Source organism: Balaenoptera ricei, chromosome 2, assembly GCF_028023285.1.
Source record: "Balaenoptera ricei isolate mBalRic1 chromosome 2, mBalRic1.hap2, whole genome shotgun sequence".
Lineage (NCBI taxonomy): Eukaryota > Metazoa > Chordata > Mammalia > Artiodactyla > Balaenopteridae > Balaenoptera > Balaenoptera ricei.
Window position 1 is genome coordinate 64,157,697 of NC_082640.1, and position 14,311 is coordinate 64,172,007.

At 47.1% G+C, this 14,311-nt stretch overlaps 1 protein-coding gene across 3 annotated transcripts in view; it reads left to right on the forward strand.

The window, feature by feature from the left end:
* Positions 1-5,493: 5,493 nt before the first annotated feature.
* The window catches only part of ADPGK (ADP dependent glucokinase), a 28,704-nt gene continuing 19,886 nt past the window's right edge, over positions 5,494-14,311 (forward strand). For all 3 annotated transcript variants that reach the window (XM_059912803.1, XM_059912804.1, XM_059912805.1), the window contains exons 1-2: positions 5,494-5,796; positions 12,909-13,134. In XM_059912803.1, the coding sequence (XP_059768786.1) occupies positions 5,558-5,796; positions 12,909-13,134 (465 nt within the window). In that variant the 5' untranslated portion in view covers positions 5,494-5,557. The remainder of the gene's footprint in view (positions 5,797-12,908; positions 13,135-14,311) is intronic.

Consider the following 14,311-nt stretch of genomic DNA (forward strand, 5'->3'; position numbering starts at 1 on the left):
CAGTGATCTATGAAGAGATGCCTGTCCTCCTTATAGTGAGAGAGTGGCAGCCCAGGAGGCCTCAGAAGAAAATTAAATATAGTTCTCAGGAAGCAATCACAGCAATGGCAGGGAGTGTTTTGGCATGTGTCAACATGTAGCAGACATGTGCTAGGCTCTTTTAAGATAACTCTAGCTCCCACAACCATTCAGTGAAGTAGGAATTATTCTGCAGGTAAAGAAACTGAGGGACAGAAAACGTTAACTGACTTGCCTGAGGTCACACAGATAGTGGACGGCAGAAGTGGAGTTTTAAAACCAGGCATCAAATCCCACATTCTCTCCATTTAAGTAGAAAGTGGTGATTGCCTGGCAACAACCATTCACCAGCTCTCCTTTCTTCCAGAACCCTGATTTTGTCATGATGTACCCCCTCCTCTGTGCTGTCACCCTAGGGATGGCAGAGCCAAAGAGAACAAGCCTGGGCCCCTGACGACTGGAGAGCAGTGACATCCTGCCAGACCAGTTGAACGTTTTTGCTTCCTTTCATTTATTTTTTCCTTTATTTTAGTTTAGAAAACAACTCTTAGGCTAAGTGGTTCGAGAACCGTTAAGGTTCTTGAATGAAGAAGGAAAGGCAGTTGGAAGGCACACTTTCCATTGCCTTCCAAACGTACATAGCAAGTGTTACAGAACCCAAATCCGAACTATAACATATGCTGCATGGCCTCCAACAGGGCTGGTCGACACAGCCTGCAGAGGAACGTCAAGCAGAAGGGCCTGTACGTGCAAAAGGGCTGCAATAGGCAGCATGATAGCAGCATTCCAGGGAGGCTGAGCCATTCCACGAAAGCACTGTGGGACCAGCCTGTGCTTCCCCACCACCTGCCCCCCCCACCCCCTGACTCATTTGCCCTGTGAAGCTCTTGGGTCCCTCCCACACAGAAGCTCAAACAGCTCTGCACCTTCCACTTTCCCCTGCTCAGCACTCCCTCTCAGTCCAAGCAGTTCGTCCCAAAGTGGAAATCCAGAGCCACCACACTGTTACATCCCCACAAACTAAGAAGGTCCCTGCTCCCAACCTGTGTAGGAAGTTCTGTCACTGTCAAGGAGCCGTCATGCCCTCCTCACTGCTTTGCTGCTAACATTCTTGTCACCCAGCTCCTGTGCCTTCAATGGCCCTGCCTCTCCCCATTCAGCAGCCCATCCTCTGCACTCTGCTAGCGCCCTCCTGATGGCAGGTCAGGGAGGAGGATGTCAAATTGCCCAGAGCTGTGGCTGCAGACACAAAGCCTTCTCTTTTCAGATCCTGGGATCCTTTATTCCTTCTTTTTTGTCTCCTGGGAGTTTTCTATAACCTTCAAAGCTGTGCTCTGACACTGGCCTTTGGGTGTAGCCTGTGGTGTCCCTGGCATCAGCAAAGGCCTTGACACAGAGCAGACTTCAGCGAGCAGCTTGGATAAAACCCCAGAGGCTTGGAGCTACGGGAAGAGTGGGTTAGCCCAGGTTTCATGAGGATGTTTGGTCCTATTTTAGTTTCTGTTCCAAATGTGGGAACAAACATGCTCCTTAAAACACTTGAGATCACATGGGTTGTGTTGACTGGCATTTATGTCAAAGCCAAAGCCTTAAGCTAATTTGGGACTGACAGGACTCTGCTAATCCCTTATATAAATATGGGATCTGCTCCTTGACCTTCCAGGTCAGGATCTTGGGTGGGACACCTGTAGCCTTCGTTTGCCTCTGAATTTTCTGGAATAAAGTTGCTTTTTTCTCTCATTTCAAGGTCCTGCGAGAGAGAACCAATAACAAAGACCATGTCTGGAAGCAATTTGGGTTGGGGGAGGGGTGACTTGAGGCTTGTCGAGTCCTTTTCTCTTTGTTCAGACTAGGCAGGGGAGCCACAGCTGCCCACTCAGGGCTGTTTTGTATAATTGCCCCAGAAATCTAACTTCTAGAAAAACAATTGGCTTGCGGAGCATTCCAAACTCATTAAATAGATAGATGATCAGAATCTGAAATGACTATTGTTCACTAAGGAAATCTTTCAAGAGGGACCATACTACCAAGAGAGCTGAATGCCAGCCCCTGAGCCTCTAGTGAGGAGTAGAAGGAATCAAGGCCCCTATGATTGTGTATGAGACCAGAAGCCACATCAGGCTCCAGCATGACTGGCAACTGTCACTCATGTTCTTCAATTCCCGCAGCTCCTACCTTTAATTGTCTGTTGAAATTGAAGTTGGTGCTGGGCCCGTTATCCAGCCTCACCACCACCCACAATGCAAACAGATGCTGAGTGAACAACAAACAGGAGCCCCAGAGTACCCCCATAATGACCAGATGGGGCACGCTTGCTGCTGTCGCCCACAGAGTACCAGCAGCCTATTTAGACTTTTACATGAGAAATGAACTTCCATTTTGTTCAAGCTGCTGTTGTTTGTTACCAACCTGGGTTCTTGGACTCTTTAATCGATAGAAATTAATAAGAGGCCAGATGAGAAATTCAGGCAAGGCTTTATTGGGACACATGATGCAGCACAAGGGAGTGAAAACAAGTAACAGGTGCTCTTTCTGGCTCCCCGAGGTTGGGGGGCAGGGGGGCAAGCTGGTCCCTTAAGTGGAGTGAGGGTAGGGGTGGATCGGTGGGTCGGGCTGGAGGGGTGGCTTAGGTGGTGTGCCCACCCCCTTGCTGGTGCTGTGTGCAGGGGGCATGCGCAGTACTCTGCTTTTGCTTCCAGCACCCCAGAAGTGGTGGTTGGCAAGGGAGCAGGAGGGTGGGAGAGGGTTGGAGTGGGAGTTTGGGATTAGCAGATGCAAACTGGTATATACAGAATGGATAAACAGCAAGATCCTACTGTATAGCACAGGGAACTATATTCAATATCCTGAGATAAGCCATAATGGAAAAGAATATGAAAAAGAATGTATATATATGTATAAATGAGTCACTTTGCTGTACAGCAGTAATTAACACAACATTGTAATTCAACTATGCTTCAATAAAAATAAATTTTAAAAATAGATTCAAAGAAACAAAGAAGCGGCAGTTGGGTTTTGGCCTTTTTGTATCTTGTTCATAATTCTCTGTGACTGCCCATGCCTGCAGTTATTTTTAGTGCCTCATAGTTTCTTTGTACTCTTGCTCCAGGAGGAGAGGAGGAGATGCTTGTCCAGGTGCAAGCACTGCAGTAAAGGGTCCCAGGTCCCAGGTTCCAGCCTGCCTCTGTTTTGCCTCCGTGGGTAAACCCCAAATTCTAGTATATTTGATAGTTGCTAATAGAGTAGATCTTAAAAGTCCTCATCACAAGAAAAAAAATAGTAACTATATAGGTGATGAATGTTCACTAAATTTATTGTGGTAATCCCCATTTTATTGCACAAAATGTATATGTATAGAAAATCATTATGTTGTACACCTTAAACTTATACAATGTTATATGTCAATTATATCTCAATAAAACTGGAGGGGGGAAAAGTTCTGGCAAGGCTAGAATGAAGCAGCAGAATTCAGTACAAAGTGCTGGCAGTTCAGCAGGTGTCCTGGGAGCCAGAAGGGAAGGCCCCAAGTGGCTTTCTCTCCACATCACTTGGCGTGGAGCACTTCCCTGCTCCTCTAAGCCTGTCTGCTCCATGGTCTTCCCACAATTCAGCTTCCTCTGCTCCCCCAAATCTTCACCTTGGAAATATATTTAATTGGCCCTATCTGACCTTCAACCTTGTGTGATCTTGCAGGTCCACAACCAAAACCAACTAGCTACAGACTCTTGGTTCAAATTCTCAGTAGAGAGAAATGGTCTCTGGCCAGCCAGTGAATTCACTGCTTTTGAGATAAGTACTGCTTCAGTCACTTCTGGGGTGGTAGGAAAACCTGCTCACTGGGGGTCATCTGGGGGAGCAGTTTCTCTGGGAACTAAATGACACGTCTCCCTGAGGAGAGAGAAGGGATAGGCAACTCTAGTGAAGACAGCTTCACACAGATCTCACTGGCTCCTTGGCTTTCTTTCTTTTCTGTGGTAGCCCAAATCTCTTCCTGTGTGAACATCTCCTTTGAAAGCGATGCTATGGTCGGGTGGGCTGGGTGGGGTGAGCCGGAGAGGATAGATGACCAGGATAGGGAAGTGCTGGTGATATGGGGCTGGGGGAAATGAAGCCTAATGCCCAAGATCAAAGCTAGAGAAATAAGATCCACTGCCAAGTCCAAAGGTCAGGGGCAGTGTGGAAAATCAGACACAGAGCCAAAGTCAGGAGCCTGCAGATCTGGAAAAATGGAAACTGGCCAGGAACAAGACCAGACCCGGCATGATGGCTGCTGAGAATGAGTGGGCAGCAAGTCTAGCTTCACTGGCTCTCAACCTAGGCTCACACACAGAAGAGTCACAATGAAGACAGGACCTGCTGGGTTTAAGTCATATTACCAAGGGAGAAGAGTTGAAACGAGGGTTTCTTAACCCAGGTCCAAAACCTCCCTATGTGGTACACAAGAATGTGTGCATTTGTGCATTTTCTGAGATTGTTAAAGGGAACAGCGCCCCCAAAAGGGTTATTTTAAGGTTTGAATCTGATCATCCAGCAAGGACGATCACTGCGGGCTCTCCCAGTCTCGGCAAATGCCCCGAGCAGCTGCGGGTCTCGGCCACGCTCCAAAGGGATAGAATTCCTCTTGCCACGGGTGCCCCAAGGGCTCACAGCCGCGCTGCTGCCATCTGATTCCTCGGGGGAGCGCCTAGCCCCGGGCGTGAAAGAGGATGAGCTTAGTTAACAGTGGAGGATGGGGGGCTTCCCTGGTGGCGCAGTGGTTGAGAATCTGCCTGCCAATGCAGGAGACACGGGTTCGAGCCCCGGTCTGGGAAGATCCCACATGCCGCGGAGCAACTAGGCCCGTGAGCCACAACTACTGAGCCTGCGCGTCTGGAGCCTGTGCCCCGCAACAAGAGAGGCCGCGATAGTGAAAGGCCCGCGCACCGCGATGAAGAGTGGCCCCTGCTTGCCGCAACTAGAGAAAGCCCTCGCACGAAACGAAGACCCAACACGGCCAAAAATTAATTAATTAATTAATTAAAAATCCTTCCCTCTACTTTAAAAAAAAAAAAAAACAGTGGAGGATGGACAGACGGGCAGAGGGACAGATTAAAACAGGGGGAGTGTGATTTGTGCCCCTCTGAGGAACTGCAGGCCCAGCTCAAATGGGGACACCGACTGGATCAAAGATTGACATGAGGTTTGCCCGCTTCTTCAAAATCCGTCCGGTTCATCCTACTGGGAAAACAAACGTATCCGTGCCGCTCTATTTCGGGGTACGGATGGAGTTCCCGGAAGGGGTACAGCGCCTGGACAGGCCCTACGGCCTTTGTCCAACCTCCCTCAGGGCCTCCGAACCGCGAGCGCCCCCAAGAGCCAGGACTTGGACAAAGCAAGAGGGCTCTCCGCCCCTCTCCCACGTCCATCGCCCCGCCCCTCCCGGGGACCGCGGCGCGCCGGCGTGACGTGACGCGCGTGTTGACGTCGGCACGAGCTAAGCCCGGAAGAGGCGCGGACCGCGAAAGGAGCTGTGCTCAGCGGCTCGCACACCTCTGTGTGTATGGCGCTGTGGCGCGGCTCCGCGTACGCCGGCTTCCTGGCGCTAGCGGTGGGCTGCGTCTTCCTGCTGGAGCCGCAGCTGCCGGGGTCGGCGCTGCGCACGCTGTGGAGCTCGCTGCAGCTGGGGCCTGCGCCCGCGCCCGCACCCCCAGGACCCGGCTCCCCTGAAGGCCGGTTGTCTGCTGCCTGGGACGCGCTCATCGTGCGGCCTGCCCGGCGTTGGCGCCGCGTGGCTGTGGGGTGAGTGCCTGCGGAGCCTGCCTCTCTGGACCTCTCCAGGAGGTGCGGGCGCTCCGGGCCTCCGAGGGCCGCCTTGGGAGCTGGGAGGTAGAGCCGGCGCGGAAACGGGTTCCCAGAGGTCCCCGGGAGGCCCTTCGGCACTGGTGTCCACGCTGCCTCCTTGGCGAGAAGCGTCGGACGTCTGGGACGAGCCCCGTTCGTCACTGCTGCAGGGACTCACCAGACTGCTTTTTCCTGTCGGCTGGCCCCTGCGCCCTTCTCGTCTCGGTAGGACCAGCCCCCTTCTCTCATGTCCATAGAACCAGCCGAATAGCCTCTTGCAAATCCCGCTCAGCCTGACTCCTTATAATTCGAGCCTCCTCCATTCCAAGCCCTCCTTCTCTGGCAGCTGCTCTTTGGTAGTCAGCAATGGTTGGTCTTAGCACTTTGGCGGCACCCTCTTGCTTCTGAACTACTTGAAGGTGTGGTCGCTGCCATTAGCTACCGAGTTTATTTCTTCACGCCTTGTTTCTGCTTCCTTAAATGCCGTAGTCTGGAGACCACCATTCTACTGAAACTTCTCTCTCAAAGCTCACCGGAACCATGTTGATTTTCACATTCAACTGCTTCTTTTAACCTTCTCTGTCGACTGTTTGCAGCCTTCCACGCGTTAAGCACACCCTTCTCCTTGAAACTCTTTTCTTCCCCTGATTTCAGTGACACTGCATATTTAGGGTTCTCCCAAATCACAGAGCCTCCTTTCTTTGTATTCCCCTCCCGCGTGTAAGTAATTATTCCCTTTACACGAATTTTAGTTCTTGTCTCAGTTCGACTTTAATATCTTGCCCTCACCACAAAAACAGGCCTTCTACTGCTCTACTAGTTCCTGTGAGTATTGGGACCAGAAAGGTTAAGGTAAAGCAGAGTTATCCTGAAGATTCAATTAAATAATCCATGTTATTTAGCATAGTGTCTGCTTTAACGAGCAGACACCTAACGTTAGCTACTATTTTTTTATATCAGCATATTTATCGTTTCTTCAGATGTATCCCCTTTTACCTCTTCTTTCAAGTTCAGGGCCTTTCACCTGCATCCTTTTCAGCTTCTTAATTGTCCTCCCTGGTTTTGTGAGCATTCATTCAACAAATATTTGTCAGCTGCATGGTATGTGTCAGGTCTGTGCTAGGTTCTGAGGATACAGGGATGAATGAGGCAAGGTCCCAGCCTCGTTTGTTGGAAACAAATATATTCGTTATTGTGTTAGTCTGCTCGGGCTACCGTAACAGGATACCACAGACTGGGTAGCTTAAACAACAGACATTTATTTTCTCACAGTGCTGGAGGCTGATAGCCCAAGAGCGAGTCCTCTCTTAAGGATTTGCAGATGGCTGCCTTCTCGCTGTGTACTCATTAGACCTTTGCTCCATTCATGAGCACTTCTGGTATCTCTTCCTCTTTTTAAACAGACACTAGTCCTGTTGGATAATGGCCTCATTTAACCTCAGTTACCTCCTTAAATAGTTCCTACCTCCAAATACAGTCCGATCTGTGGTTAGGGCTTCAATATGAATGGGGGGCGGGGGGCGGTGAGGTGACACAATGCTGTTTGTAATGATTACGAAAAGTACTTTGCTGAACTAGTGGTGGAAACAAGGTAGCCTTGTGTCCCAAAGAAGAATTACTGATTCTTCCCAGGATGGGGTTTCAGGAAAAGCTCCATCTGAGAAGGTGACAATCCATTTACTATTGCTACATCACAAATCACCCCAAAACTTAGTAGCTTAAAACAATGGTCATTTTATTCTCATGATTCTGAGGTTTGATTGGGTTCGGCTAGGCAATTCTCATTTGGGGTTTTGTGCAGTTTCAGGCAGATGATGGCTGAGACTGGGATCATCTCAAGGGTTGATTGTTGTTGTCGGCTACAGCCTCAGCTGTGGTTTCACCTGAACACCTACAGGTGGTTTCTCTGTTTAGCTGTTTAGCTTTTTCACAGCAGGGTGACTGGGTTAGGGGAGGGGGTTCCCCAAGAGGACCAGGCAGAAGCATTAATGCCTTTTGTGACCTAATCTTAGAAGCACATAGTGTTGCTTCTATCATAGTCTCAGGTCCAAATGGTTTTAAGGGGAGGGGACATAGAACACACCTGGATGGGGGGAATGTGAGCGTCACATTGTAAAAAGAACATGTTGGATGGGACATCTTGTGGCCATCTTGGAAAACGTATTCTGCTACAGTGACTTGCAAGGGCCAGGCCCTGGAGAAAAAATGGAATTTCTCCACAAAAAGATGGGAGAATAAGCCCACCTAGGCAGAGAGGACCAAATGTGAAAAGGTATTTGGCTTGTTTGTGAACAGCAAGTTGGCCCTGTATTTAGGGCAAGGACCTTATGGTAGAAGGATGTCAAGCGATGATGCTGAAAGGAGCCTTTTGTATCAGGGTAGGTGATGGGAAAGCCATAAAGGCTTATAAGCAGGTAAATGATGCTAAGTTCTTTGCAGAGACTAACCAGTGGAATGTGAATTTGAGCTGTGGTTGTAACCTATTTGACTGCTTCACGCTATTTTTGTGGGTAACAGACATCCATTGTTACCAGCATTTCTCATTACCCAGATTTTCAGCCTAAAGATGGGAATGTACAAGGAGTAGGTGGGTGCAGTACTGGTACCAGAATCTCATTTGGCAGGTGTGTGTGTGTTGTAGTTTGATCTTTCAGGAGAATACACACACACACAAACACACACACACACATATTCACTCTCTTTCACATACTCAGTCAAGACACACAATTTGATATGACTCATAGAAAGGAAAGTCTTGAGACTCTGACGCTAGTTAAGAGTCCATAGAGCTTTTTCTTGTTTGGCAATGGTTTTCAACAGGTGAGATTTGAGAAGAGTTTGGGTGTTGTACAGTAAATAGAGACATCAAAAATGACAGGATCTTAATACTGGGGATCTTACAACAACCTTATGCAGGCAGATACAGAGATTGTCATCCAGCTTTCACAGGGAGTAAACTGGGGCTTGGAAATACTGATTTGCCCAGGATCACACAACTGTCAAATGCCCGAGGTGCAGCCTAAACCCATTCCTGGCTCCACATTCGTGCCACGTTGTTGCCACGAAGAGATTAAGAAAAAGGAACAAGTTTGTGGTGGAAGGTAACCATTTTGATTTCAGAGGAGGGGAAATGTACATTCCTGTGGAATTTTAGAGGAACCTGGGCCCTCAGCTGCTGACAGCCAGAGGCTGTAGTTGAGGAGCAGGGTTGCAGACCTTGGAGACTCCAGCACTTAGGCTGGGGCCAGAGACTGGACCACATCACCCAGGAAGAGAAAGAAGGGAAGGTAAATGGCAAGGGTGGGATTCGGGGAGGCCCTGCCATCCATGTAAGGGGCAGGTGGGAAGGGACCAGGGAAATAAATGATAGGAGAGGTTTCAAGAAGATGGTCAATGGCGAGCCCACTGCCACATCTTTATAAAGCATGTGCTCCCTCCCCTGCTTCAGAATCGGGCCCTGGTCCTAAGGTTCATTGGGTGAATGATGAACCCCTCATCCTAGCATTCACTCTCCCTTTCCTGGCTTCACCCTGACCTTTGAAACCTGTCTAGCTCTTCTCCCCTGTTGAAACTCTCCTAACTGGATCAGCATTCCTGTTGTGTCCAGACACAAGGTTAATCCCTTTGTCTACCTACATCTTTGCTTGTGTACGCTCCCTGTGGGTTTCAGTATCAGATAAATCTGGGTTTGAATTTAGGCTTCTCCAGTCATGGCCTTTGGAATGTTAGTTGACCCCCAGCCTCACTTTTCTCAGCTGCAAGCAGTGATGACTACTTCCCTATCTTAGAACGTTTTGCGGATTGGCGTGGTCTGTCTGAAAATGCCTGCCTTCTTTCTCTGTCCAGAGCACCATCCAGGGTGTGGCCCAAGGACCACTGTTCCTGCGTCTTGAATTTCTCTTCTCTACGGTTCTGTATCTTACAGCGATTATGATTAACTCTCATAATATCTCAGGTAGAGTGTGAAAGCTAGAAAGAACCTTAGGAAACGATTTACAGACAGTATAACAGAAGAGAGGTGGTAAGGACCACCATCCTTGTCTTTAAGGAATTTATGATCCAGAAGAAACTGTCCCTCATTCCCACCCCACCCCCAAGTCTCTGATACTATGCCTGGCAGCCCTGGCTCCCAGCATCCTCTCTGCTAGCACAGCCACTTGTTCAGGCATTCAGCATCTGTTGCCTCACTTTATCTTCCAGTTGTTTCATCTGTGTGTTTTCTCAAAACTCACATTGTAATCTTTTATACATTTCTTATTGAGCTGTGAAATTCTGCCTAAGTGTCAAATGAGCATAATTTTGTCTTCTGGTTTTTTTACCGCCCCCCCCCCCCCCGCCCTTTAATTTTCCCCGATAAGAAAGCACCTTAGGTAACGTGCTTGTTTACATTTTAGTATGCTGTTGAAGTGCAGAGAAAGATTCTTGTTCTGGTTGAAGTATTATAAAATATAACTAGAAAGCACACCTAAACGTACTCTGTTTACTATCTGGCACATAGTAGTGTTCAGTGATTTTTTTACTTTAAAAAGCTACCAAGTAAATTTTTTCCTCTCTAAGATTCTTTCCTTTAGTATTCATGACATGATTAGGTGGGGGATAGAAAATGTTCCTATGATAGTTACATTGTTTTAACTCAAAATTTGTTCAGTTGGGTTTTGTGTTGTGCTGCAAAACGTGCTGAACATTGTTCCTTTCAGTTTTGTTTTCCTGTAAGTGCAGCTTCCTCCATTCTCACCTTTAAAGACTCAAACTCTATTTAAAGTCTCAGCACAACTAGGTACGGAGGTGATGTGTTTATTGAAGTTGATTTTGAAGTCGTTATTTCCAAATATGGGCATATCCCTCAGTATCTGAACTTTTGCTGTCCAGACTCAGGACCCAAATCCATTTGGATACATTTTCTAGGTAGGACTGCTTGGTGGGAATGGGTGTCTCACGCTATCCAAACTCTCACTGTCTGAACGTTGGGAGCCTATTGGAGTCTGAGAGCCAGGGATGCCTATATTCCTGTTAAGATTCTACCCTTCAGACATCTAACATTGCATCCAGTAGAAATAAAGGACACTTCGTGTGAGGTGGGGTTGAGACCAGTTTACAAGGTGTGTTGGTTCATTATTATGTGAGGCAGTGAAAGGATTATGTTTTAAATGTATCATTAAGAACCTGCCACATGCATGTCAATGTGTTTTATGTGCTGAAAAGTATACTCACTTTTAGATTATGCTTTTCCAGTTGAACAGAGTAATTATATGTGTGTTTGACTTTAAAGGAATAAAAACATTTGAGTATTTAAATGCTGTGCGGTAGGCAAAAACCTTTTCAAAAACATGGGATTCATAGGGGAAGAATTAATAAAAGAATCTTTATGATGAGTATGCAATCAGTTTTGCGTCGTGAGGACGGATGTGTTTCTTCCTTGCCCTTGTAAACCTTCCTTGAGTGATGTAAATAATATCTAGCCCACGTGAGAACCTTTTAAAAATTGTTATTAGGTTCTAAGAGTAATGTATGCTTGTAAAAATTAGAAATATATCTGATGAAAAAGAAAATTCCTCTCCCTTACCACCATCTCGTTCCTCATCTTAGAGTTGGCCACCATTAATGATTTGATCAACAGATTTTTAAAGGAGACTGGAAGGGAAACACTGTAGTTATATATTATACACTAAAATCCAATCCATCGGGCCTTCTTTAGTGATGAGTTTACCTTCTGGTTTCAAAGCTACTCGGAATTAACCTGGAAGCACAGCCTTGTCACCAGAAGCTGTTTCAGTTGGTCATCCAGCCCCACTGGCAGGGATGGCAGAGGCAGGAATAAAGGTGCCTGTGGTGGGGCAGGAAGACCTCATTTAGCTACCCAAAGTGTTTGGAACTTCTCTTTTTTTTTTTTTTTTTAAATATTTTAAATTTATTTATTTATTTATTTATTTATTTTTGGTGGTGTTGGGTCTTCGTTTCTGTGCGAGGGCGTTCTCTAGTTACGGCAAGTGGGGGCCACTCTTCATCATGGTGCGCGGGCCTCTCACTATCGTGGCCTCTCTTGCTGCGGAGCACAGGCTCCAGACGCGCAGGCTCAGTAATTGTGGCTCACGGGCCCAGCTGCTCCGCGGCATGTGGGATCCTCCCAGACCAGGGCTCGAAGCCGTGTCCCCTGCATTAGCAGGCAGTTTCTCAACCACTGCGCCACCAGGGAAGCCCTGGAACTTCTCTTTTAAGGGATGACTTTTAGCAAAGAAACACTGAAAATGTAAGCCAGAACTTTTCCATGCACACATAGGAGGGGCCATGCCAGATAGCCTTATATGTACTTTATAATTTCTGTAGCACCAACCAAGTGATGTCGCACTGGCTTCTTATCAGCCTTTAAAGTTCATGGGTGGGTCCAGTGAACACCTGCCAAGTGATGATTTGTTACAGGCTGCAGGTGCACTTCAGTCTTTAAGGCACCACTCAGCTCTAAGAATTTCAACTGGGAGTATTTAGACATTTAGGTATTTAGTGTATTTTACCACCATCCTAATATATCTTTCGGGGGAAGGTGGATTTTGACCAAAACTTTTATTTTGCTTACTCTGCAGCAAGCAGTGTTCCTAAGCATTTATTAACTTAATCTTCACAACAGCTCTATGAGTTAAATACTCATATTACACCATTTTATAGATGAGGAAACTGAGACAAAGAGAAATTAAAAGTGACTTGCCCACATCACACAGCCAAGGTGAATCCAGACAGTTTGGTTCTGCCACCATTTTCTCAAAAATGCTAAATTTGTGTTATCATGATACTTTGTTCTGAAATGCTGAGCACCTGTCTTCTCTCTTTGTAACTAGTGTAAAAGTTTGCCAAACTGTTGCCAAGAGTCCTGTGTTCTGATCCTAAGACATACATCCAGATAAAGTAATCCTCCTTCTGCCATATGCTATTTACTTTCCAATTCAGGTTTCAAATCCACTTCATCTGTTTTTTTGTTTGAATACAGGCCTCTGAAACATTTCCCTGTTGTTAAATGCAAAGTAGTTGCCCCAGTGCTTCTGTTTCTTTCACACTGTCTCTTTCTTCCTTCCTTCCAGAGTCAATGCATGTGTGGATGTAGTGCTGTCAGGGGTGAAGCTCTTGCAGGCACTTGGCCTGAATCCTGGGAATGGGAAAGATCACACTGAGCTGCGTTCGAGGAATGATCTAGAAGAAGCCTTCGTTCACTTCATGGGGAAGGGAGCAGCTGCTGAACGCTTCTTCAGTGATAAGGAAACTTTCCATAACATCGCCCAGATTGCATCAGAGTTCCCAGGAGCCCAGGTCTGTTTGCCAGTGGTAAATTAAGTTAGGGTGGGGAAAGACACCTTGTTTGTGTGGTTTCTAAAAGCAACCAAGCAACTTTTTTCTCCAGTTTGCCCTAAGAGGGTAATTGTTAGGAATCCAGTTCTACAATGTTTTTCTCTTTTTTGAAAACTGTATCTGACCTTCCTTTAACTCTGCTGTTTCTAGTCAGTTCAATTCAGCCAGCGTTTATGAAGCATATTTACTGAAATTTTGGTTCTGGGTTATCCATTAAATTGCTCTTTTTTCGTGTTATTCAGGTTTAAGGTAGGAAAGATATCTACTCCAAACTTGTTTGGGTGTTGCTTGGCTGATAACTTGCAGTAATCTTAATATGGCTGAGTCCTTCCTAAGCAAAACAAGGCCAAACCCACAGAGAAAGAGTTCTAGCCTTTGCCTGGGAACGAGGGAGCTGGGTCCTTACCTCTGCTCTGCTGGTCCAGAGCAAGTTTTCTCATCCTCAGCACTGTTGACGTTTAGGGTTAGAGAATTCTCCCTTGTGGGGTTTGTCCTGCACATTGTAAGGTGTTCAGCAGCATCTCTGGCCTCCACCCAGTAGATGACAGTCTCACTCCTCCTCTTCCCCAGTTGTGACAGTTAAAAATGTCTCCTGACATGGTCAAATGTTTCCAGGGTCAGGGAGAGGAGGGATGCAAAATCACCCTGGTTGAGAACCACTGGCCTAGTTCTGTGGCTCTCCGACCTGAGTGTGCATCAGAATCACTTGGAGGGATATTGAAACACAGATTCCTGGGCCGCACTTCCAGAGTTCTGATTCAGTGTCTGTGGGGTGGACCCAAGAATTTACCCTTCCAGCTAGTTTCCTAGTTGTGTTGATGCTGTGGTTCTGAACACCTTGTTCTGAGAGCCATTGTTCTACAGGGTAGAGCCTCTCAGAGATAGAACTTAGAGCTCCCCAAGCCCACCTGGTGATCATAAACAAAGCCCTGGGGCCTGCATGGTCCAGACACTTCCTCAAGGCTCGCACACCTGCTGCTACACCTGCCCTCACACCTCTTACCGGCAAGTTTTGGTTGGTTGTTTGTTTAAGCATCTCTCCACCCCACCGCATCTCAAGCCCAAATTTCTTACCTAAAATCTTCCTTTGGCCCATCACCCCAGTCTGGGTGTACTTCTCACAGGGGGAGCTCTTAAT